The sequence below is a fragment of the Notamacropus eugenii genome, chromosome 4 (genome assembly GCF_028372415.1).
Source record: "Notamacropus eugenii isolate mMacEug1 chromosome 4, mMacEug1.pri_v2, whole genome shotgun sequence".
Taxonomy (NCBI): Eukaryota; Metazoa; Chordata; class Mammalia; order Diprotodontia; family Macropodidae; genus Notamacropus; species Notamacropus eugenii.
In genome coordinates this window covers 33,997,576-34,018,760 of record NC_092875.1, presented here as the reverse complement: position 1 = coordinate 34,018,760, position 21,185 = coordinate 33,997,576, and the positions used below count along the sequence as shown (strand labels likewise).

Below are 21,185 nucleotides of genomic sequence, written 5' to 3'. Positions count from 1 at the left end.
AAATCATTTTCTTAACACAATTTGCACTGATCTTTAAGAATATTCAATCCAATACAAGTCACCTTTGTGTTGTACCTACCATGTGCAGAGAACTGTGCCTGGTGGTGGGGGAGGGATAAAGTCACATCTGCTGTTGCCCCAAAGCCATGAATGGGATCTAGGAAAATGCATCTTCCTCCTCCCTTTCAAGCTAAGTCAGAGAATCTCGAGCTTGGAGGAGATCTCAGAGACTATCCACTAAAATTTCCACTCAACAACTGCCCACCTATAAGATGATGGGTACTCTGCTAGATGATGGGACTTCAAAGATGACAAACCACAGTCCTGATCCTCAAGGAGCTCACAATCTTAACAGAATCACAATCCCCTTTTCAGCATCACTGATAAGGGGTCACCCAGAGATGGTCTCTGGTACTCCACAAATCAGTCAGTATTCACAGTGTGGCTTTTCTGCAAGGCCTCCAGGCTCTGACTGTCTGACCTTGAGTCCTAAAGGCAAGCAATGCCTCAGTTGGACATCACGCTGTGTGCCAGGGCTCATGTGGCCCCTTCCCTTTGGCGTTCAAACTCTTCCCCTTGGCCCCTCCTCACCTTCTTGTTTTTTGGTGGGGGATTTTTCAGGGTCCTTTTCATCAGGTTTACTCTTCTCCGGTGATTTGGGCTTCACAATTGGCTTCTTCTCACTTAAAGCTGTCCTGCTATAAAACCAAATGTTTGAATGAAACTGATTTTGTCTATAGCTGATACAAAAAGGCAGCTTTCTCGTGTCTCTTTATACTCTCTGAGAAGAGGATTTATTAAGAAAATTAATAATGCAGACAGAAGTTGACTTAAGTCTGTTTGAAGAACTTCAGAATATAATGTTTTCAGATACACACGGAACTGCCTGTTAATCTATTATCTGGTAAGAAGGCACTTGTATATGATCATTCAGACAATTCAGTTCATTTCAACACAGGCTGTGCACCTAGTCTATTCAGGGACCCTTTGCTATCTCAGTTCACTGAGGACTGAAGCTACATGCACTTGAGGGTGACAAAACATGGAAAGAAGCTCCCATAGTGGACAAAATATCGGAATATTGAGGCCATGGTTCAAGGCTCAGTTCTGCCACTTCCTTGGTATGGACAAAATCCAGATTCTCTGAACCTCGGCTTCATTACCTGTAAAACCAAGACAATAATACTGATCTTGGCCTGCTTTACTCTAGGGTGGTTCAGAGGCTTAAAAGAGCTAGTGTTTACAAAGTACTATATAAATCTAAGCTTGTGTTGTTCTGAAACTATTCTATAATGTTCTAAGCCGCCTTCTATAAAAACCCTTTCCTGACTCCCTTTAATCTCAGTGCCCTTCCTGCTAATTCTCTCCAGTGGATCCTGCTTACATCCTGTCTGTCCATAATTGTCAGCTTGGGGTCTCCCCCGTCAGACTATAAGTTCCCTGAAAGTAAGGGCCATCTTTCACCTTTCTTCATATTCCCAGGACTTAGCGCAATGCCTGGGTCACAGCAGGAACTTCCTAAGAGCTTGCGGACTCGTCTCTAGCTACTCCAGATAGATGTGTTTTTCCTGCACCTCTCAGCTGAAGGACGCATCAATCACCCTGCTAGAAAGCGGAGAACTCATGGGCACAACCGCAATGTGATTAAGAGAAGCTCTGGGCGTGCATTGGAATGCAAGGGAAACCTTTCTGCTGCAGGTGCTGCAATTGAAGCAGACTCGACTATCTGTATGGGGGTGGGTGGAAGCCCGGGATGCTCACCTGACACTGTTGAGCACAGACTTCTCTTTGGTAGGGGGCTTCGTCATCGGCCGCTTGGTGCTCACCACCTTCACAGGGTGCTGTTCTTTGCCTGCTTTGTTGTATTTGCTCTTGTCATACTTGGGCTTGGGCACGCCGTATTTCCTCAGGATCTTCCCACAGAAAGGAGTGGTTAGTTCTGGGGTGATGGCTCCTGCTACCCCACCCCTGGAGCCCACAAGCAGGGTTTACATAGGGAGGGCAGGCTTACCTGGGTGAGCTGGTCCTCCAGCACCTTCTTTGGGGGGCGCACGTTTGTGAAGAACACGTGGAGTAGATTGCCAGGAGTCTGAGAGTTGATCTGCTCCTTGCTGAGATAGATGTCAGAGACTTTGATGGGCTTGGCCGGTGTCAGGCTGAGCATCTGCTCTGAGTGGACACAACTTTTAAATATATCTGTGAGGACCTCTCGAGCCCCGGGCACCAGCTTCTCTCCTGGGATTGAGAGAGAGTAACAAAACTGTAGGATAAACATGAGGTTTGTAGGAAAAGACAGGAAGTTTGCTCTCAAGTACTTCTGAATATAACAGAAAAGTATTTAAATATTTAAGAGAGATTCAATACAGACAAATGGCAGGGATAGCAAAATCTTATAGAAAGGTGTAGTTACACTAGTAGAAAATTAAATTATAATCAATCAATCAACATTCATTAAATGCCTAACATGTGCCAGGCATTGTGTTAATTGCTGGGGATACAAAAAGAGGCAAAAGTCAGTGCCTGAGACAAAATGTACACACACACACACATACACACACACGTGTGTACACCTATGTGTAAAGTAAGCTACATATAGGATAAATATGACAATTAACAGAGGGAAGGCACTGGAATGATAAAGGGTTAGAAAAGGCTTCCATTAAAAGAAGGGATTTTAGTTGGGACTTATAGCAGGAAATTTGGGAGGAAGATCATTCCTGACACTGGGGACAGCCAGAGAAAATGCTCCGAGTCAAGAGATGGAGAATCTTGTTTGTGGAACAGACATGAGGCCAGTGTCACTGGATCAGAGTATGTATTGGGGAGTTAATGTATAAGGAGACTGGAAACGTAGGAGGAGGCAGGTTATGAAGCACTCTGAATGCCAAACAGAGCATTTTGAATTTGATCTTGGACGTAATAGGGAGTCACTAGTGTTTATTGAGTAGAGGAGAGACATGGTCACATTTGTGCTTTAGGGAAATCACATTAATGGTTGGATATAGGATGGACTGGGCAGGTAGACCCCCCCTACCAAGTACCTATTGTGATAATGCAGATGTAAGGAGCTGAGGGCCTGCACCAAAGTGGGGTGGCGTCAGAGAACGGGAGGGGGATACATTTGAAAGATGCTGCTACAATGGTGAAATCAACAGGCCTTGGCAACAGACTGAGACATTCCGCTGGAGAGATGGGACAGAACAGGATCAGTTGTACTAGGAGTGGGCTTAGCCTTGATAAGGATAATTTAACATATGAAACAAAGGTGAAGGAAGAGAGAGTGGTAGAAGATGAAGAAGAAGAGAGAAGGAGCTCACAGCAATTTGTCTCAATTGTTTTCTGTAAAACTTGAGCAATGTCTTTGGCTAAAAAACTGAAGTTGGGAGAGCCATGGAGTTTTTGAGGAGGTTGAGAAGGTCTGGAAGAGCTGTTGTGGAGATGGGAGAGTGATTTGTTAAGGGAGGCAGAGCAGGACTGCTGAGCAGCAGTGAGGGCCCAGCTGAGCTCAGGTAGCATATGTCTGTAGCAGACCCACGAAGAACAAGTGCGTGATCTCCTCCATCTTCATCCAGCAGATGTACAGGTAAGAAGGTGATGAGTGGTGGCAGCAACTGAGGCTTAGCGGGTGTATCTGGTAATATGAGATATGAGAAGGGAGGAGGACAGCACAGAGCTGAAAGGGTTCACCAAGGGGTCAAAGTGGGGAAAAGAGGAGACTGGCTAAGGCAGGGGAAATGATCTGGGAGAGAACTGAAGGCCAAGGAAATGGACATCACAGGGAGGATTTATATATGATAAGGTCAGATAAGAAAAGGCAGAGAAAAGGCAATGGATCATAGTCAGATAAGAGGATTTCAGGTCATGGGTAATGCAAAACTGAGAGTATGACCATCTCTGCGTGTGGCTGGGATCAGGTGGAGGAGCAGCTCCTAGGAGGAGATTAGGGAGTCTGAGGGAAAATCAATATGGATACTGAAGGCCCCTATCATGAAGTCAGGAGTACCAGATTCATCAAGGAAGGCAGGGAGTGACCTGGGGGGCTGCAGGGTCTGTGGGATTCTGATTGGGTGCTAGATGTGAACAGCAAGAGTCTCAAAGAGAGTGATGGGAGAAAGGAAGAACCTGGAAATGGCAATGGGGAGCACGGCATATTCCAACTCCTCCTCCATGACCAGAGAAAGTGTAGCCCAGACATTGTGACTTGTATGATGTTACTGTTCTAAGGTACAACAACACTGTATGTGAGCATTAAAGACCTTTTAGCATGTATTCTTGCTTTCTTCACTTTCCTTATGGTGCAAAAGATTCTCTGGCACCATCTTGTGTGGCCCCAGAAGGCAGTCTCATAGTTTCTCAGCAAGATTCGTCATCTCCCTTCCTTCCTCTCATTATTTTCTTAAGCACTACTACTTCTCTTAAGGGACACAATGAATGTGTCCCCAAGACAGGCTGATAATGACATAAAATCCCTAATCCTGGTCAGAATGTAGCATAAACAGCACAAAGGACTACTCAATAACAATGGGGAGTTTGGCCCAAGTGGTCATGTCTAGGTCTGTGTGGCATGCACTTTTAAAAAATGCTGAACATATATCAACTAAAGCAAAGTCTTGTTAGATTTTTAAAAAGCTATTTATACATGCATGTTATATTCTACCTTAGTATTATTAGAAAATAAAATTGATACAAATGCAAGGAACAGAAAGATGAAAGAAATATGAAAGAAGACAAGCTGAGGATCAAAAAAGACCACTGGTAGATGGTGAGTAGTCAATATGTGGCTGTGATGAAAAAAATCAGCACTCTCCTGGGCTGGTGTAGCAGGACAGGTCATACCCATGGGGGAAATCTTTTTGCTACAGCCAGTATTGGTACTGAGTCCAGTCTGGACCTCTGCAGTTTGGAATAGGTGGGAGATGGGAGGAGAGTACAAAGAGATAGAAAATAGCACCCTGACAGAAGGCTGACGGAGGTGGGAATGTTTCACTGGAAAATAAGGCTCAGGAATCGGTATTCTCAAGGACATGAACAAAGTTAGAGCAAGGACATGTTGAAAAGATTCTATCCTTTGGTTCTAAAGAACAGAATAAAATAAATGGGCTCAACAGTCAGTAAAAGACTCCTTGGCCAAAAGCGAGGTTAGATACTACAACGGCCCATTCAAGGAACCTGCAGGATACCTACTCTTGGCTGGGTGACCTCTGGGCCGTGTTGGTTTGGACAGAGAACTGGCTGGGGGAGGAATTTCTCTCTACAGCAGAAGTAGAAAGAAAAAAAAAAACGAACACAATAACCCTTACAAAGACTGGGGGTCACTGTACTTTGGAAAAAAAGAAGTAATTCCAACACCACACCTTGACCTCAGACCACTAAACACTAAAAACCAGCTCCTACAAAGTATTTCTAGGGAATAACATACCTTTAATAGATTTATCATTGAAATAATCTTCTAGCCCTGGGCTTCCTTGGGTATCAAATAAACTCTGGTTTACTGTTGACACAGTTAAAATTTCTTCAGTTGACATTTCCATTAATTCATCTTCACCATCCAGGCTTGACAAACCAATCAGATCATTATTGTTAAACAGACTTGCTCGGATCTTCTCAATTTTGGCCCGGGAGCGTATCTGTATGAATGTAAGAGAGTTGTGAGAGAGTTACTTGGAGTTTTAGTAGAAAAGCAATTGTCAATGCCACAGAGATCTGTTTTTCCCTCCCCTCTCTCTAACTTGGTTACTTGTCTTCTCTCTTACTGAAGGTGGTTTCTAGCCATCTACTGTCACAGTATGAGGTCGGTCCACTCACAAAGAAGTGACACAGCCAACTTTCCTCCTCCAGAGAACCTAACACTGTTTGTGAGCACACTAGCTCTCAGCTGTTCAAATAAGACAAAGCTCTCATTTGGAGTAAACTGCATGTGTCCCCATGGCTTTCGGCTCCAGGTCTTCCTCCCACTCTTAATACCATCGGAATTCATGATTCATCCTTTAAAAGACAACTCCAAGACCACTTCCTCCAGGGCCCCTTCCTTTCCTTCTCCAGTAACCTCACCCTGTTCATCCCTAGAATTCCTACAGTGCTTCAACTGGTAACTCTGGAATGCACTTGTGGCATAATGCTGTGAGTTTCCTGAGGATAAAGGGCTGTTTCTAACCTACATGTGGTATTGCTCTCCCAATACCTGTTGGGCAACGTGATTTGTACACAGTAGGTACTTAATGAGGGTTTATTGTATTGTTCTACTACATTTGAATATAGAACATTTTGCGCAACATGGGTCAACACTATTGTAAAAGCTACTCCATCAGTAAAGTGACTAAGTGGATGCACTGGACTTGGAGTCAGGAATGCTAATAATAACACGTAGCAGCAGCAACGGTGATGTGTGGGTGTGAGTGTGTGCACATGCTGTCATGAGCCCCACTTTACAGATGAAGAAACTGAGGCAGGCAGAGGTGAAGTGACTTGTCCAGGGTCGTACAGCTAATGTCTAAGGCCAGATCTGAATGCAGATCTTCCTTCCTCCTGGGCCTGCACTCTGCCCACTGCATCACCTAGCTGCCTTCTTCTCAGAAGATCTGAGTTCAGATCCTGCTTCAGATGCTTCCTAGATGTGTGACCATGCACAAGTCACTTCACCTCTGCCTGCCTTTTCCTCATCTGTAAAATGGGGATCATAATAGCACTTCCTTCTCAGGCTTGTTGTGGGGATCAAATGAGATAACCTCTCTGAAGTGCTCTGCAAACTTTAAAGTCCTACAACCTGCTAGCAGTCACTGCCATTTGCTGCTGTTCCTTGTCTCTCTCCTGCTAATCAGTCCCTGAAAAGAATCACGTGTGGCTTGGACACAACAAGAGAGCTGTAAAGAACGGTGACTCTGGTGACACCTCGGGGCTCAGGAGCCATTACCTCTACAACAGCAAAGCCTTTGATGGGACGAGACAAGAGGGGCTGGTTGTCCAGCGAGGTGACCGGGTACATGGATCCCACATCAGAGACTGAGGCTGTTTCTGCATTGTCAACGGGCTCCCCCAGGCTCCCTAGACTGCCCAAGCTTCCAGTGCTACAGAGGGAAATGTCTAGACTTTCCTGGCTGGAGACAACATGGGGCTCCAGCAGACTAGGAGGAATGGCCAGCTCCAGACCAGAAGGAAACTGCTCCCCTGAGACCTCGCTGACTGTCTGAGAGAGTCCCTGGGAGCTGCAGATGGAGGCTTGACTGGTGGAGGCAGATGCGCTGACACTCATGGCAGGGGTGACGCTGCTGGAGCTGCTGACATCTAGACTGTCAGCACTGGGGAAACCCACAGGTTTCTCCAGCTCTGTTTTACTGTCTCCTCCTTCTGCTTTGTCCTTGGGCTTTTTGGGGTCTTCTTCCTGCAGAGGAATATAGATCTCATCTTTAAAGACCCCACCGTGGGCATTGCAAGCCTTCCGGATGGCACTTCTCACAATGGCCTCGTCCAAATGTGTGGGGATGCCTGAGATGACCAGCAGGCGGCTGTGGGCCGTGGGGCCCACGAGGGCCTGGCAAGCATCTGCGATGGCGTCATTAGTCACCCCCAGACCTTGGGGATCTTTCTTGATGAGGTGCCGAAGAATGGTGAGCAGGGTCAGGGCCCTGTGAAACCACAGCATGTCCTCAGGTTTGCTGCCCCCAATACTCAGCACAGATGCATCTGTCTCCACTGTCCGAGAGGAAGATCGTTTACCCGAAGAGGAGGCCTTCTCCCGTTTCATTTTGACCTTCTTCCTCTTAGACAGGAGGCTGGGGCTCTGTGGAGTCTGTCCTGGGGAAGATGAGGATGAGGATGAAGAGTCACTAAGATTAGGTGCATTGGTTGAGGCCATAACAGTTGAGGTCACGCTCATGTTGATGGGCAGAGTCACCTCGGCTACAGCCAAGCAGGCTTCCATCAGAGCATGGAAGTAGGTGGAGAACCTGCCCTGGTCAGCCCCTGTGGCCCCTGAGCCTCCGCAGGCACTGCTGGTGACCCAGTTTTGGGTCTCCTCGTCATAGAGTTTGTGCAGCTCTGACTGTAGGGCCATGAGCATGGCCAGGCAGGGGTTGAGCTGGAGGGCAATAGAGGAGGACAGGCCCGATGGTTTCTTCTTTTGCTCCAAGCTGTGCACTTTGCGCAGGAGCTCTGCCAGGAGATGGAAGATCAGCTCCTTCACACACGCGGCCATATCAGTTGTCCAGAGGAAGTTTCCTATTAAAAAAAAACCCTTTATCAAGGTGCTTTTGCAAGCCAAGTACATGAAACTAGTGTTCACACTCTGTTGCTAAGCAGGTGGCTGTCCCTCAGCTAGACTCAACCATATGGGTCACATTACTGTACCAGAGTCTTCTCCCCCTGGTAATGACATCTGCAACAGAAACCACTCCTCTCTCCAGCTTCTCTAAATCATTAAGATCAAAATTGTAACTCAGGAAGACTGAAAAGACTATCCATAGGAAAAAAAGTTAATGCTAGCTAATGGTATGCACAGCCTCACACACCCCAAAAGATGGGGGATCTCAGGTTTTGTCCAAGCCAGGGCCAGATGAGAGAGAGCTGAGCTCGGGCAGTCTTGCTTCACCATCTGTGACTTCTGTGGGTCCCCTCAACTTTGGATCTGAGTTTACTCAAGTGTAAGATGAGGGGGGTTGGAATTGGTGACCTCTAAGATTCCTCTATCTCAAATTCTAATTCAAATTGGAAATTCATATAGACTTTTTTTTTCCAATATTAGAAAACAACTTCTTACACAGCAAACAGTCTAGGGTAACTGTGAGGCTCCTTCTAAAGAAGGAATGACTTTGGGGCTTTTCATGGCTTTCCTCTACCCAGTCTGACATTTTCACCAAAGGGGTAGGTGTGTTACCCAAGAGAGTGGCTCTGGGCCTGGCATGAGCTGAAGCCTGCATTGGGCTCAGGGAGATCTGGACTCCTGATCAGATTTGCGGTTGGACACTGACAACCTATGTCACCCAGAACAAGATGCTTAACCTTTCAACGGACTGGGTTCCTCATGGAAAAGGGAAAAGTAAAAGCACCTGCTTCTCAGGACTGTTGTGAGACCCAAATGGAAGCCTGCTCAGACTGCACTTTCAGATAACAGTGCTCTTGGCGTCAGTATCACCCCCATTATCATTATTCTGTATCTCACCTAGGAGTTCCACCACTTGCAGTAGGACTGAAGCTGGGATGATGGTGTCAAGCTCATCTTCAGATTTCCCTTCACCATCTTCGGATTTCCAAGACAAGAGCTGCTCTGCGAAAGCCATGGCTAATGGGAATTCCAGGGGCAGAGAATGCAACACCAGCACAGCTCCCGGAGGTGGAGAGACCCCTAGGACATTCCCCAGGAAGAAAGGTCACTGATTAGTGCTTGATTTCAGTAAATGTATGAAACTGGTTGGTAGAAGCCAAGCAGGAGAGGGAGAAAACATGGGAAGCCAACACAATTTCCTTTCAAGTGGGACAACAGAAGATGGGGAAGCAGGAAAAAAGTGGGGAAGAGACAGCATTCTTAAACCACTGACAAACAAACTCGTCTTAGTGAACTAGAGATCCATCTTGTGCTTTAAGAGACATTGCTTAGAATATTCCCCCTCCTGAAATGAGTCCCCTGGGACTGTACTAACACACCAGGGAGCTGCTGTAGGCTCAGACTTGGCCAGCTGGGAGGGCTATGGCCCACATGAAATGAATCACACACCACTGTTGACCCAGACTCCCAGGACATCTGAGCTGGAAAGGGCCTCTGAGGTACTCTCCTCCAAACAGCACTGAAGCAAGGATACATCATCTATACTGAGAATCTTCTTCTGGAAGACCTCTGATGAAGGGAAAGCCAAGCCAGTGTTCCAATTTGGGACAGGTTTCATTTTTAGGCAGCTTTTTACACTGAAACTAAATCTGCTTCTTTGCCCTTGCACTCACTGCTCCAAACTTTGCTCTCACTTCTCCTTCCACACGATGGCCTCCCAAACACTTAAAGGCTACTCTTCTATCCTTCCCTATGTCCTAGGGTAAGAATATTAGAGTTAGGGCTAGAAGGGAACTTGCAGGTCTTCTCCTCCAAGCCTTGAAAGCTAGTCAGTGGCAGAGCTGGAACTAGAATGTGTCCGGTGACTCCAAGTCCAGGCTCTCTCTGCCATACTACTCTGCCTTTCTTCCCCTTCTAGTGACTCCTGGGCTGTTTACCATGCTGGCTGCCAATCTCTTGAAACTTTGCAGCTTACCAAGGCATTTTCTGAGTGTAGTGTCCCAAGTAGACCCAGGATTCCAGTGCTGATCTGCCCCAGAGTGGAGGATAACCAAACTCTCACGCCCCTTGTCTGGACACCTGGCCTACAACCCAAGATAGCACCTGCCTTTCCGCTGTCCTATCATTTGGCAACCCAAATTGAGTTTTCAGGCCCTGCCACCCCAGATCTTCAGATAACTGCTATCTGGTCAAATATACCCTAACTTGTACTTGTAAAGATGATTTCTGGAAGCTAAGACCACTTTTTTCTCTTCTGAAATGATATCCCAACTCTGCTGAAACATGGGTACAAGCCATCCCCAGGTTTTTCCAGATGGCTGCCAGCCACTCCACTGACTGGGGTAACTTGGAAAGGGGCTGTGAAAGGAACTCTGAGCTCGGAGAACTCAGCAGCTGGCTCTGCCACTAACAAGCTGTGACGCGACAGCCGGGTCAAATGAACTCTCAGCCTCAGTTTTCTCCTCAGTGGGGATAATAATACTTGCACTCTGTCTTTCCAAGACTGTAGTGAGGCAGAGGTCTGCCATCACAAGCAGCTGGAGGCCTGGGCCTAGCCTGGCCACTTGTTGATTGCATAGCAAAGGGCACTTCCCCAGTCACATGACATCTGAGTCTGAGCTTCCTCAAACAGGGAATAGAGGGTCAATTTGGTCAAAGGTCCCCTTCTAGTTCTGAAGATCTATTTGTCTAAAAAACTTTAAGTTGTTATTATTGCTCGCCAGGAGCAGAGAGAGGAAGCCTGCATGTCTCCATGAGTAGGCTCATGAAGATTCAAGAGCAGGAGTACTGTACTGGGTCAGGGGTCCTCTGCCTATAACCTAAATATTTAAAGTTAAGCTAGCAGACCTTAAATGACTTCCAAATGGTCACAGAGCACTCTTCAGCTCATTGTGCAATTCCACTTGAAAACTATGAGCCTGCCTAGCCCCTTCTCCTTGGTGGGGACACCTGGCCCAGGAGCACCTGGTCCCAAAGGCCCCTCCTCCTCCATTGTCTGCCTAGAAACAGCGTCTTGTGCAGAGAGGCAAGCAACAAGCAGCGCCCTCCAGATTTAAACAGCCTTCTTTGTCACCTATATAACTGAAGTCAAGCACTGAAACTATGGCAACTTTATTCAAGATGCTGGGAAAGACAGGACACATCATTTTTTCTGATGGAAACATCTCAAGTGCTGTTTTCTACTTAGGACTTGAGCAAGTTTCCATGGCTCTCACTGTCCAATACTTTGGGGCCTAATTTAATCACAGCAGGTCTGAGGGATGAGAACTGGATGAAACCCAGTTTGGATGGTGAAATCTAAATAATTTATTGCCTTGGTCCATCATACTAAGAAGTCATTCCAACCATCAAATAACCATCCCAAGTGAGAAGAAGCATACCATCCCTATTACCACCAAACAGTGCATCACCTGTCAGACCTTTGCACAATTATGCAGCTCTCCAAAGTGTACCATACTGAACAGACCTTTCCTTTATCAGTAGGAAATGGACTTAGCAAGGCAGAAAATCCCTTCCATTTTTGAAAAGAAAAGCAGAAGCATGATTTACAATCTTTAATCACCACAAGCTAATCAAGAGATTTACCCAGTTTGATGTGGACTTTGTCAGTTGCTATGATCACAGAAGGATACTGGTTGGTGGTTGGAGGTGGGGTTAGCCCTGTATTGGTGGGAGAAGCATCCCGTGGATAGCAGACAGCTTCAATGAGATTGAGCTGGCCATTCCGCTTCACTTTGTGGCCGAGCCCATATAAGAGCACACGGGCCCATGGAGCCTTGTACAGGGAGGAGCTGTGAAAGAAGGAATAAGCAGTGATGGAAGAGTCAGTCACGTGTACAGTGGACACCAATGACAGAGGTGTTCTAATAGAGATGATGGTAAGAGGCTTGGCTAATGGAATCATGCCTACACATTTCCACCATCTTTTGTGAAAGTAGACTGGCTGAAAGAGCATCAGATGCTACGTCAGAAGACCTGGGTTTTAGTCCTGACTGCTATCTGCTAATGAAATAATCTTGAAGAAATCCCTTAACCTCCACAGGCCTGCTTCTTCATTTGTAAAGGGAAGGATCTTTAATGATCTATTTCCCAGGGCTACTGTGAGGGCTAAAGAGCATTCTGGCAGGTACTTTGTAAATTATTTACTGTGTAAATATCTCTGGTGGATGCTGCTATTATCACTATTATTAATGACTATTTGTCAGAAAGAAACGCTTCCCAAAGCAAATGCCCTGGATTTATCAACTAGAAAAAGACTAACCAAGTTTTGGTACATGAATGTAATGGAATATTACCAAGAGATGAGACACAACAAATACAATGAGTAGAGAAGTAGAGGGAGGCTCATGTGAACTGGTGCACAGTAAATTAAGAGGACCAGACGAACAAGGCACTGCAAGAGCAAGAAAACAGACCATAATCCCACCCAAAGGAGTCTAAAGATCAAAGCCAAGAGTCGTGAAAGCACAAGGGCCAAACCAAAGGAGAGGCTCGGCCCCACTTCTCAGCTGAGGTGGGAGAGCGAGGGGGCGGTTGCATCACAGAATGTCAAGACCACCTCTGTTTGGGGGTCTCTTTTGCCGAACTGCCTTTTTCCTTCTTCATCATAAGGGATGGCTCTCTGGGCTATCCAGGAAGTAGAGAGAAGAAGGAGTGACCCCCTGGAAATGGAGGGGATGTAGAAACAGCAGGTGTACCAGAGACAGCTGGTGGTTTCTTTGCTATCTCTGTCAAGCTCCATCTCCCCCCTCCCTCTCCACGGCCTTCTACTTACTCTTTGCGGAATCCAGACTGACTTTCTTTACAAGACACCACAACGAAGGCAGCCCCAGGGAAGTTAACATCCATATTGACTTTGGACTCAGAAACTGGGAATTCTTCTGAGGGAAACTGCTCCGGGGCTGTCTGCAGAGAGACATTTAATCATGAAAACCACAGGCTACCAACAGAAATGGGAGCATGTCATCTTTTCACGCTAGGCAAAAAAGTGAAAGGATAAGCAGTCTCTTGGCAGCAGGTGGGGTAGGACGAGAGGGCACTACAGGAACAGGGAAACAAGGTAACAAGGTACAAAGGCACCTGGAGAAGAGGAAAGAAGTCAATGAAGAATAAAATGAGCATAATTTTTAGCAAATTAATGTCTTCTATTTTAAAAATGTGACCACACTAAAGTTATATAAAAGATTTTTTTTTTTTACCTGCAGGAAAGAACAAATCTGTCTTGTCAGTTCCAAAAGGCTCTCTTCTCCTTGCAGGAGGGTACGTGTGATGGCAACATTGAGCCAGTCTCTGACTGTCTGTGAGCTGCCTTGGTAGAAAAGGTCTGCTGCAGAACAATTCTGGGCATGGATGCAATGCTGCAGAGACTGGGCCAAAAGGACAGCGCTGGAACTGATGGTGCCATCTGCAAACAGGAAATCAAACAGGGCCTGACTGCAGAGCCCATGGCAGTGGGTGCAGCCACAGGACCCTCACTCACTCACTTGGGAGGCTGAATCTGAAAGCACGCCCAAACCAGCAACATCTGGAAGGTACCAATAGGCTTGGCTTCCCTCCCCCAACCAGAGGATTCTGAGAGGAGTTCAGAAGATCTACAAGCACAATTTAATGCCTCAAAGCCCAGGGGAAGGGAAAGATCAAGGAAACCTCAGCCCTCGAGAATCCCAAACGAGGCCTGGTGCCAGTGGGGACATCGCACATGCATCTGTGGTGGACGTCGTGACTGTGGGGAGGGGACGGAGGAGGCAACTACCCCGGGTGCAGCCCCGAATGAAGCGTGGACTTGCGCATCCAGCCGACCAAGGGTTCTACTGAGTGTGACTCCCTCCCCAGCACCTCCTCCAACCTCCTCCCAGATCCTCTTCCAAGTTTCTGGTAAAGCAGGGGCAGGGATCAGAAGGCAGATTGCACAGGTCAGGTTGGGTAGCTGGGGGGGGAAAGGAAGGAGAGAGGGATGGTTGCAGTTCGTGGATTTTGCCCTGGGGCTGGGGAGCAGAATCAAGCAGCATTTGCCAGGACAGCCAAAAATATTTTGTCTCAGTCCTATTTTGGAAGGCTTTTAATCAAGCACCCAAGCAGGAATCATGGCATTTCCCCCCAAAAAAGGATGTGTGGATGGCCTCCCTAAATGCAGCTCTACCTGAAGTCACAGGGTGGAAACGGCCTGCCTTGAATGAGCTCTTCACAGTGAGAACGTTTGACTCTCTGACTGTCCTAATAGTGAAGAGCTAGTGGCTAGTCACCATGTGGATAAGTGACACTCCCTAGCCTCTCTCTGGCCCACAAGAACCTGGCACCTAGGTTAGCGTTAGGACCAACTTCACAGGAATAAAATAAAGAGCAATAATTAGGGAAGATTAGTTCTCCAGAACAGTCTCTCCACCCGGGCCTCCTGATGCTCACACTTGGCTCCTCATCTCCAAGAGAGCAAGGAGGATGGACACGGCATCACCCTGTGACCAGGGATGAGTCTGGAGAGGCATTTGTTGACCAGAGTACAGCAGTAGACCTACTGTGCATGACAGTAACTAAGGAGACTGTATGGTCCAAGTGAAGTTTTACCAGGAAGGGGCGGAGCAAGGAGCTGGCTGGACAGGAGCTGCAGGTGTTCCAGGGTGATGTCCCGGACGGCAGGGATGTGAAACAGACGAGTAAACAGGTGAGGCAGCTTCGGGGCGAAGATGTTGAGAAGGGCCATGCGACAGTAAAGCCTGGCCAGGGAGGCCTCACACCTCAGCAGCTCCCTGGAAAGAAGCAGCACAGGATGTGGGGGATGGAAGTCTCCTGCTCCCCTCCTCAACCCCAGACCCTAAGGACTGTCATTTCTCCCAAAACACCCAATGACTTGGTGTCATCATGGCTGCCACTTTATTTCTCACTCTGGCCAAGGAGCATGGGGCCCATCAGGGCACACCCTTTGTCTGTGCTCTCTGCACTTCCTAGGGTGTTTGGTCAGAGTTGGTGTAAAAACAAAGCGGGTCAGATGGGGCAAAAAGGGTGCCAGCTTTCAATCCCTAGGAACCTGGCTTTAATGCCATCAAAAGAAGCAGACAGCAGGGGCTTTGGAAAATCACTCATTAATAGCCAACTAGGTCTTGTCTGGATTGTGCCTCCCACCCCAAAGTGCTTGCTACCTTGCCAGCACCTAAGCTTTTGGCTAGACTGCACCTGGGCTTTCTTTATTAACCACTCACATGGAGGGAACCTTTTAGAGATGAAAACTACACAAAAAAGTCTTTTGGAGGCAACTTTAAAATATGCACAAGTTCTCAAGTCTCCAAAAGTCCCTCTGGAGGCCATAGAGGATTGGGTCATTATTTACTGATATTTCTTGAGTGGCAAAAATTAAATTTACTGCAAGAACACTTGGACTCTGTTAGGGCCTGGCAGCCATGGAAACACCCCACAGGCTTTGGTTGGTAGGTGGTACTATTAATATGCAAGGACTGAAGAAACACAACCAAAGTAGACTTAGAAGATGTGTTAGGAAGACAGGATAAATAACCGGTGTATCTCCCCTCCCTGTGAGCACGGCTGCTTGTAAATGTGAACATGAATGTCTCATGGATGGAGGGAAGCAGGACAACAAACGAGGTCTTTGATCAGAACGCTTCCCACCTTCCAGTCCTTTCATCCCCCATTTCAAAGAACTGAAACTGTTCAGAACGGAGAGACAGGACAGACAAGGGAACCTTCATCTTTAGGCAACTGTCTTCCTGGTTCAGGCTTCATCTAACAAATGACATTTTCTGCCTAGGAAAGGAGCTCCAGCAGCCTCTTTTGGTGATGGGTTCCTTCATGTTTATTTGAAAAGAAAAGCCCTCTTTGGAAAGCACAGAAACATACACCCTTATCCCTGGTCAGGTTTTCAATGGCACTGCCCAACGGACAGTACTCAGTCACTGGGTATGTTTGTGCCGGACATGTCATGTTCCTCTGTTGCTGAAAGCATGTTACTGATGACAATAATAACGCCTGGCATTGGGATGCTACCTCAAACTGTTGGAATCCCTTTCAGATAGGGGGCCTATTTTGCTTATCAACAACCAGTGGTTTTCTTTCATGGTAATTATCTGTCAATAATAAACCCCAAAGATCTACTGGTAGAAAAGCTTTCAGCATGTCATGAAGGAACATACTGAGATTTAGGGATATGTCTGGGGGATATTTTTCTATTAAAGCTAACAGACAGTTACGAATCTAGCACACAATGAAATGCAGCCACCCATTTGGCCGGGTATGCTCCATGGTTACCACGCCCCTCATGCTGAGTGCCCCTCCCCTCCTAATTTTTCTGTATCTCCCCAAAGTGTCCGGCACAGTGCAGGGCACACAGCAAGTGTTCAGTAAGCACTTGATTAATTTAGGAACTAAATGGCATCTGAAGGAGAATCTGCCAGGAGGGTCAGTCCTGTATAGACTATCAGGGATGGGTTAAAGGATACATGTGGCCTGCTAGGTCCTCAGGTGCAGCCTTTTGACTGAGTCCAAGTTTTATAGAACAAATCCTTTTATTCAGGGGATTTGTTCCGTGAAGTTTGGATTCACTAAAAGGGCTGCACCTGAGGACCTAGAGGGCCACATATGGCCTTGAGGCCACAAGTTCCCCATCCCTGTGACCTAGACAGAAAGTTCTGATTAAAGGAATTTTCAGTTACCTGTGAATCTGAATGTTGGTGTTGTCCAGTGTAACTAGGCCATTAGTTGCAGTCCTGCGGTAGCCTGCAGGAGGCCTTTCTAACATGTCAATAGGATACCAGTACCGTACCAACACTCCTTCACTGCGGAGGTAAGTTTCTACTTGCACCAGTTCATTTACCTACAACAATAATAAGAAAGTTTATTAGTTTTTCCCCCTGAATATTGATTTTATTTGCAAGTTTGAAAATATGCATATTTATTCTCCCCTCCAGATTTTTCAATCCTCTTCTTCTAGCCAGCAGTCAATTTTACTACCAAATAAATGATTTGATAGGGAAGGCAACAGTACATTACACTTGTGAAAAAGGCCATACACAATATTTTCAAATGTTTGCTTGGTTTTTTTTGGTAAAGAGCAAAACACAACAAACACTGAGACTGACTCAAAAAAAATGAAGAATATTTTAAACTTCTAGATAAAATATGGTTGAAATACTAGTTGTAAATATTTAAAATAGAAATGGAAAAAAAGAGTATAAGGATGAGAGGAAAATTTAAATATGTGTTAGCCACATACCAATGGATAGTCTAAAAAACTAAACAGATCCAGTCAGGCAATGGAGATAAATTTTAATTTATCAAGATGTCTTTTCACAAACTATATTAAACTTTTTTAAAGTGCCGTTTATGTTATTGCTTATAGATGGAATCAATCCACAGGCATTTATTAAGCACCTACAAGGTGCCAGGGACCAAGGATACACAAACAAATGAAAGTCCCTCCCCTGGAGAAGTTACTGTCCTATCAAGGGAGAAAATGTATATATAAAGACGTTCCATATGAAAGATGCCAGATGGATACAAGATCATTTTTTCGGGGAGGGATCAGGAAAGGTCTCACATATTAGATCAGTGACACTGAGAAGCAGAAGGGAGAAAGAGGTGGCACAGTCTAGGCATAAGATGGGCCCGAGATGGCCAAGGAGGGTAAAAGTAGGAGAGGGGACCTGGAACGCCAGACAAAGAATGCCAGAAGGAACTGGGAGCCAGTGGAGTTTATTGCTTTACAATAAGGCCAAGTTGCATGTTCCTAACATTGCTGATACTCTCACAACTGGGTACCTGTTTGATCACTGATCTCTATTTTGGGGTCATTAAGGCACAGAATGGAATCGTACAGATATATTTGGGATCCAAATGCCAGAGAGTAAAATAATAAATAAAACTATACTTAGAAATCAATATAACACAGGAAGCCAAGTCACTGAAGAAATAATAATAAATTATTGCTTCTCATGCAATGCTATTTTCATGATTTTCTATTAATAAGTGATTTCTATTTGTCATAAATTTCCATTACCAGGAAAACATGTTAGTACCACATGTTAGTCACCAATATTAGAGGTCTGAGTTACAATAGATCAGAATGATTTAAAATTGCAAAATGAAATTATGAGCTGGCATAATTCTGTATTTAAGACAGAGTTTATCACTGCCAGTCCTGAGGTTCTGCCTGAAAGATATACTGCATTAAACTCCACAGAGGTGTGAGAGCTAACTTCTTACATGGGTGTCTTAGGGAACTCGGTCCATTAAGCAGCCTGGCTCATTCAGCAAAGCCTCAAAGTTGATCAAGAATTTCTTCTTAAGGTCTGCATCTGAATCCTTAGCTTACAGCTCACAGAATTTTGGAACAGGAGTGGTCCTCAAAGATCATTTATTCCAACCCCATCATTTTACCAAACACAAAACTGAAGTCTGGGAATGTGGAGGGACTTGCAATAGGCCCAAAGGCTTGTGGGGGAAGTAAAGAACCCTGTTTTAGGGATCCTGTTCCAGGATCCTTCCCATCACATTTTACTGACTTTTCTGATGGTGAGGCAGTGTGCCATAAGGAAGGGCCTTGTCTTAGTTAACTTTTACAGCTCTCCCAGAATCTAGGCATATTTATGCACAAAACTCTGAGCATGGCAGGCAACTCGATAAATGCTGTTAGCTTGTTTCTTTGATTTTTAAACAATTTACTTCTTATTTACCTCATTCTGAAATGACAAAATCACCCACCTATGGGTGGGTAACAGGGAAGTTTAGGGAGAAGATGAGCACATGTCTTTTCAATAACTAGGTTGTCTGGACTGACCACTGGCTGTGACCACCAGAGCCAGGACAGACAACAGTGCACCTGTTCCCCGTCCTCTGCCAGGGTTCCAGGCACCAGAGCAGGTCAGGTGCCACCATAGGCTCTGCTGCACACTCAATGATGTGAGAAAAGAGACAGACAGCCTCAAGCATGGAACAGGCATGTTTGGAAGTCTTTTACTTACTGAGTCCACATCCAGAACAACTCCATGGAGGCCAAATGTTTTTAACATCCCTCGGATGGCAAATTTGGGGAGTGCAGTCCCCACGGCACTGCTGGCCACATTGTTACTGTCTGGAGAGCGGGTAACCACAGTGAGACCTGGGGGCCAAGAGAGGGAGAGATTCATTCAAGAGCCTGGATCCCTGTGACCCAATATCACCTCTCAGCCTGATCCAAGATGGGAAGAGAAGCAAGGGCAGTGCCCTGAACATGCCCTAGTGAGCAGACCACAGAGCAAAGAGCTTCCCTCTGGTGGTGGGGCCCAAAATGACATGCTGTACAGAAGAGACTGGCAACTTTCTTCCCCTCCCTGCCCCTGCCCAACCTCCTAAGGTGATTCCCCTATACTCCTGCAATTTTCTGTCTGTGTTTCTTGTGCAGCTGAGAGGAGAGGGATCCCGAGGATGCCTGTCTTTAGTGAATCTTCAGGGTTGGCTGGAGGCTCAAGCAGAGGTGCCCAGAAAGAGTGAGTGTCAGAGAATGAAGCCTCACTGCTGCGCCCCTGAGCAATCCCACCCCTGGCCCTACACTCTGCTCTCAATCAAAAAAGCCCATTCTCAATTTCAAATTTCTAGCAAAGCAAGAAGGAAAAAGAAACCTTTGCGAACTTTATCGATTGTGAACTTATTTGCTTCATCTTTGATGTCTTCAATTGTGGGAAGGTAAAGATCTCTGGGGATGCCACCATTCTCCTCATACAGAAATTCTACAGTCTGCCGGGCGATGTCCACCATGCCTGAAAGAGAAAGATGCCCTCTGCTGAATCCCTGTTGCTGGCCCTGTTCAATCTCCTTCACTACCCCTGGCTGGTCAGCCTCTTTAGGGCTGCACACACATCAAATCTGCCATGAAGAGAGGGCGCGTCTCCCCTCACAGACTGAGCTCGGGAGCTGGGCTGGCCCCTGCTCCCTGGGATCAACAGTCACTAGCCTCTCACGATGACACTAATGAAGGCCATGTGCTTCTTCAGGAAGAACAGGCAGGCTGGCCTCCATGTGGACAATATGGCGGGGGGGGCAGAAGAGTGGTGGTACATGTGACATAGCTTCATCATATCTGCCTATGGATGCTGGGCTGTTTCCCATGATGCTAAGGGAAATGTTTGAAAGGATCTGCTTTTAAATAAAGGTCATCCCTACCACTCCTCATTTACCACTCTGCTCATTAACTGTCCATACAACACTTAGCAAGGGTAGCAATTTGCAGTGCATAATTCCAAAGGAGGTTGTAATTAAGAGAACGCCTAAGAGAATTAAGAGAGAAGTCAGTGCGAAACAACACAAGAGGAGAGCATGGGCTCAGAATCATCCCCTCCCCTAAAGTACTTCAGTTTCAAGGATTCTATAAAACATTTCACACCATTTTTCAAAGGACTCTTAAAAAACATGCCTACAGGAAACCCTGCACATGTGCATTAAGCCAGAAAATAGGCAACCATGAGGACTAGTCTGATTTTCTTTTGTGTGATCAGGAGTCTCTGAAGTCTAGTTCTCTCTCAAAGAAAATATCTTCTGATCAATCGGAGAAATCCCAACCAGTAACTTCCTTCCTTCATTCCTCCATACTACAGAGTAATCACTGGGAATGCGTGCACCTTTACAAAAACAGGGAAGCAGCCAGGAACTGACACTCAAAGAGAATGTTCAGCTGGCCTGAATCACAATGGGTCCCAGAGAACCGTCCTTATTTCCGGTGACCCTCCCCACAAGCATTGGGCAGATGGCCTGGGAGCCCATGAACCACAATGCTCCTGGTTGCTGGGATAACTCCTCCAAATGATCAGAGTCCTGGGGTCTCACTGTCTTCTGACTTCATCATTGTCTCCTGACTTCATCCACTACTTGACCTGACAACCTCCTGACACCAAATGATCCAGCCTCAGAGATTCGAGGAAGGAGAATATGAACTACACATTCCATGTTGGAT

At 46.2% G+C, this 21,185-nt stretch overlaps 1 protein-coding gene across 11 annotated transcripts in view; it reads right to left on the bottom strand.

Moving 5' to 3' along the window:
* The window catches only part of HECTD4 (HECT domain E3 ubiquitin protein ligase 4), a 204,681-nt gene that overhangs the window by 13,094 nt on the left and 170,402 nt on the right, over window positions 1-21,185 (bottom strand). For 10 of the 11 annotated variants that reach the window (XM_072600404.1, XM_072600410.1, XM_072600407.1 and 7 more), the window contains 13 exons: window positions 19,858-19,995; window positions 19,222-19,358; window positions 16,915-17,075; window positions 14,819-15,000; window positions 13,456-13,661; window positions 13,032-13,162; window positions 11,843-12,048; window positions 9,155-9,337; window positions 6,911-8,214; window positions 5,420-5,627; window positions 2,012-2,235; window positions 1,762-1,913; window positions 592-698 (listed from right to left, as the gene is read on the bottom strand). In XM_072600404.1, the coding sequence (XP_072456505.1) occupies window positions 592-698; window positions 1,762-1,913; window positions 2,012-2,235; window positions 5,420-5,627; window positions 6,911-8,214; window positions 9,155-9,337; window positions 11,843-12,048; window positions 13,032-13,162; window positions 13,456-13,661; window positions 14,819-15,000; window positions 16,915-17,075; window positions 19,222-19,358; window positions 19,858-19,995 (3,339 nt within the window). The remainder of the gene's footprint in view (window positions 1-591; window positions 699-1,761; window positions 1,914-2,011; window positions 2,236-5,419; window positions 5,628-6,910; window positions 8,215-9,154; window positions 9,338-11,842; window positions 12,049-13,031; window positions 13,163-13,455; window positions 13,662-14,818; window positions 15,001-16,914; window positions 17,076-19,221; window positions 19,359-19,857; window positions 19,996-21,185) is intronic. The other variant, XM_072600405.1, reaches the window with a different exon arrangement.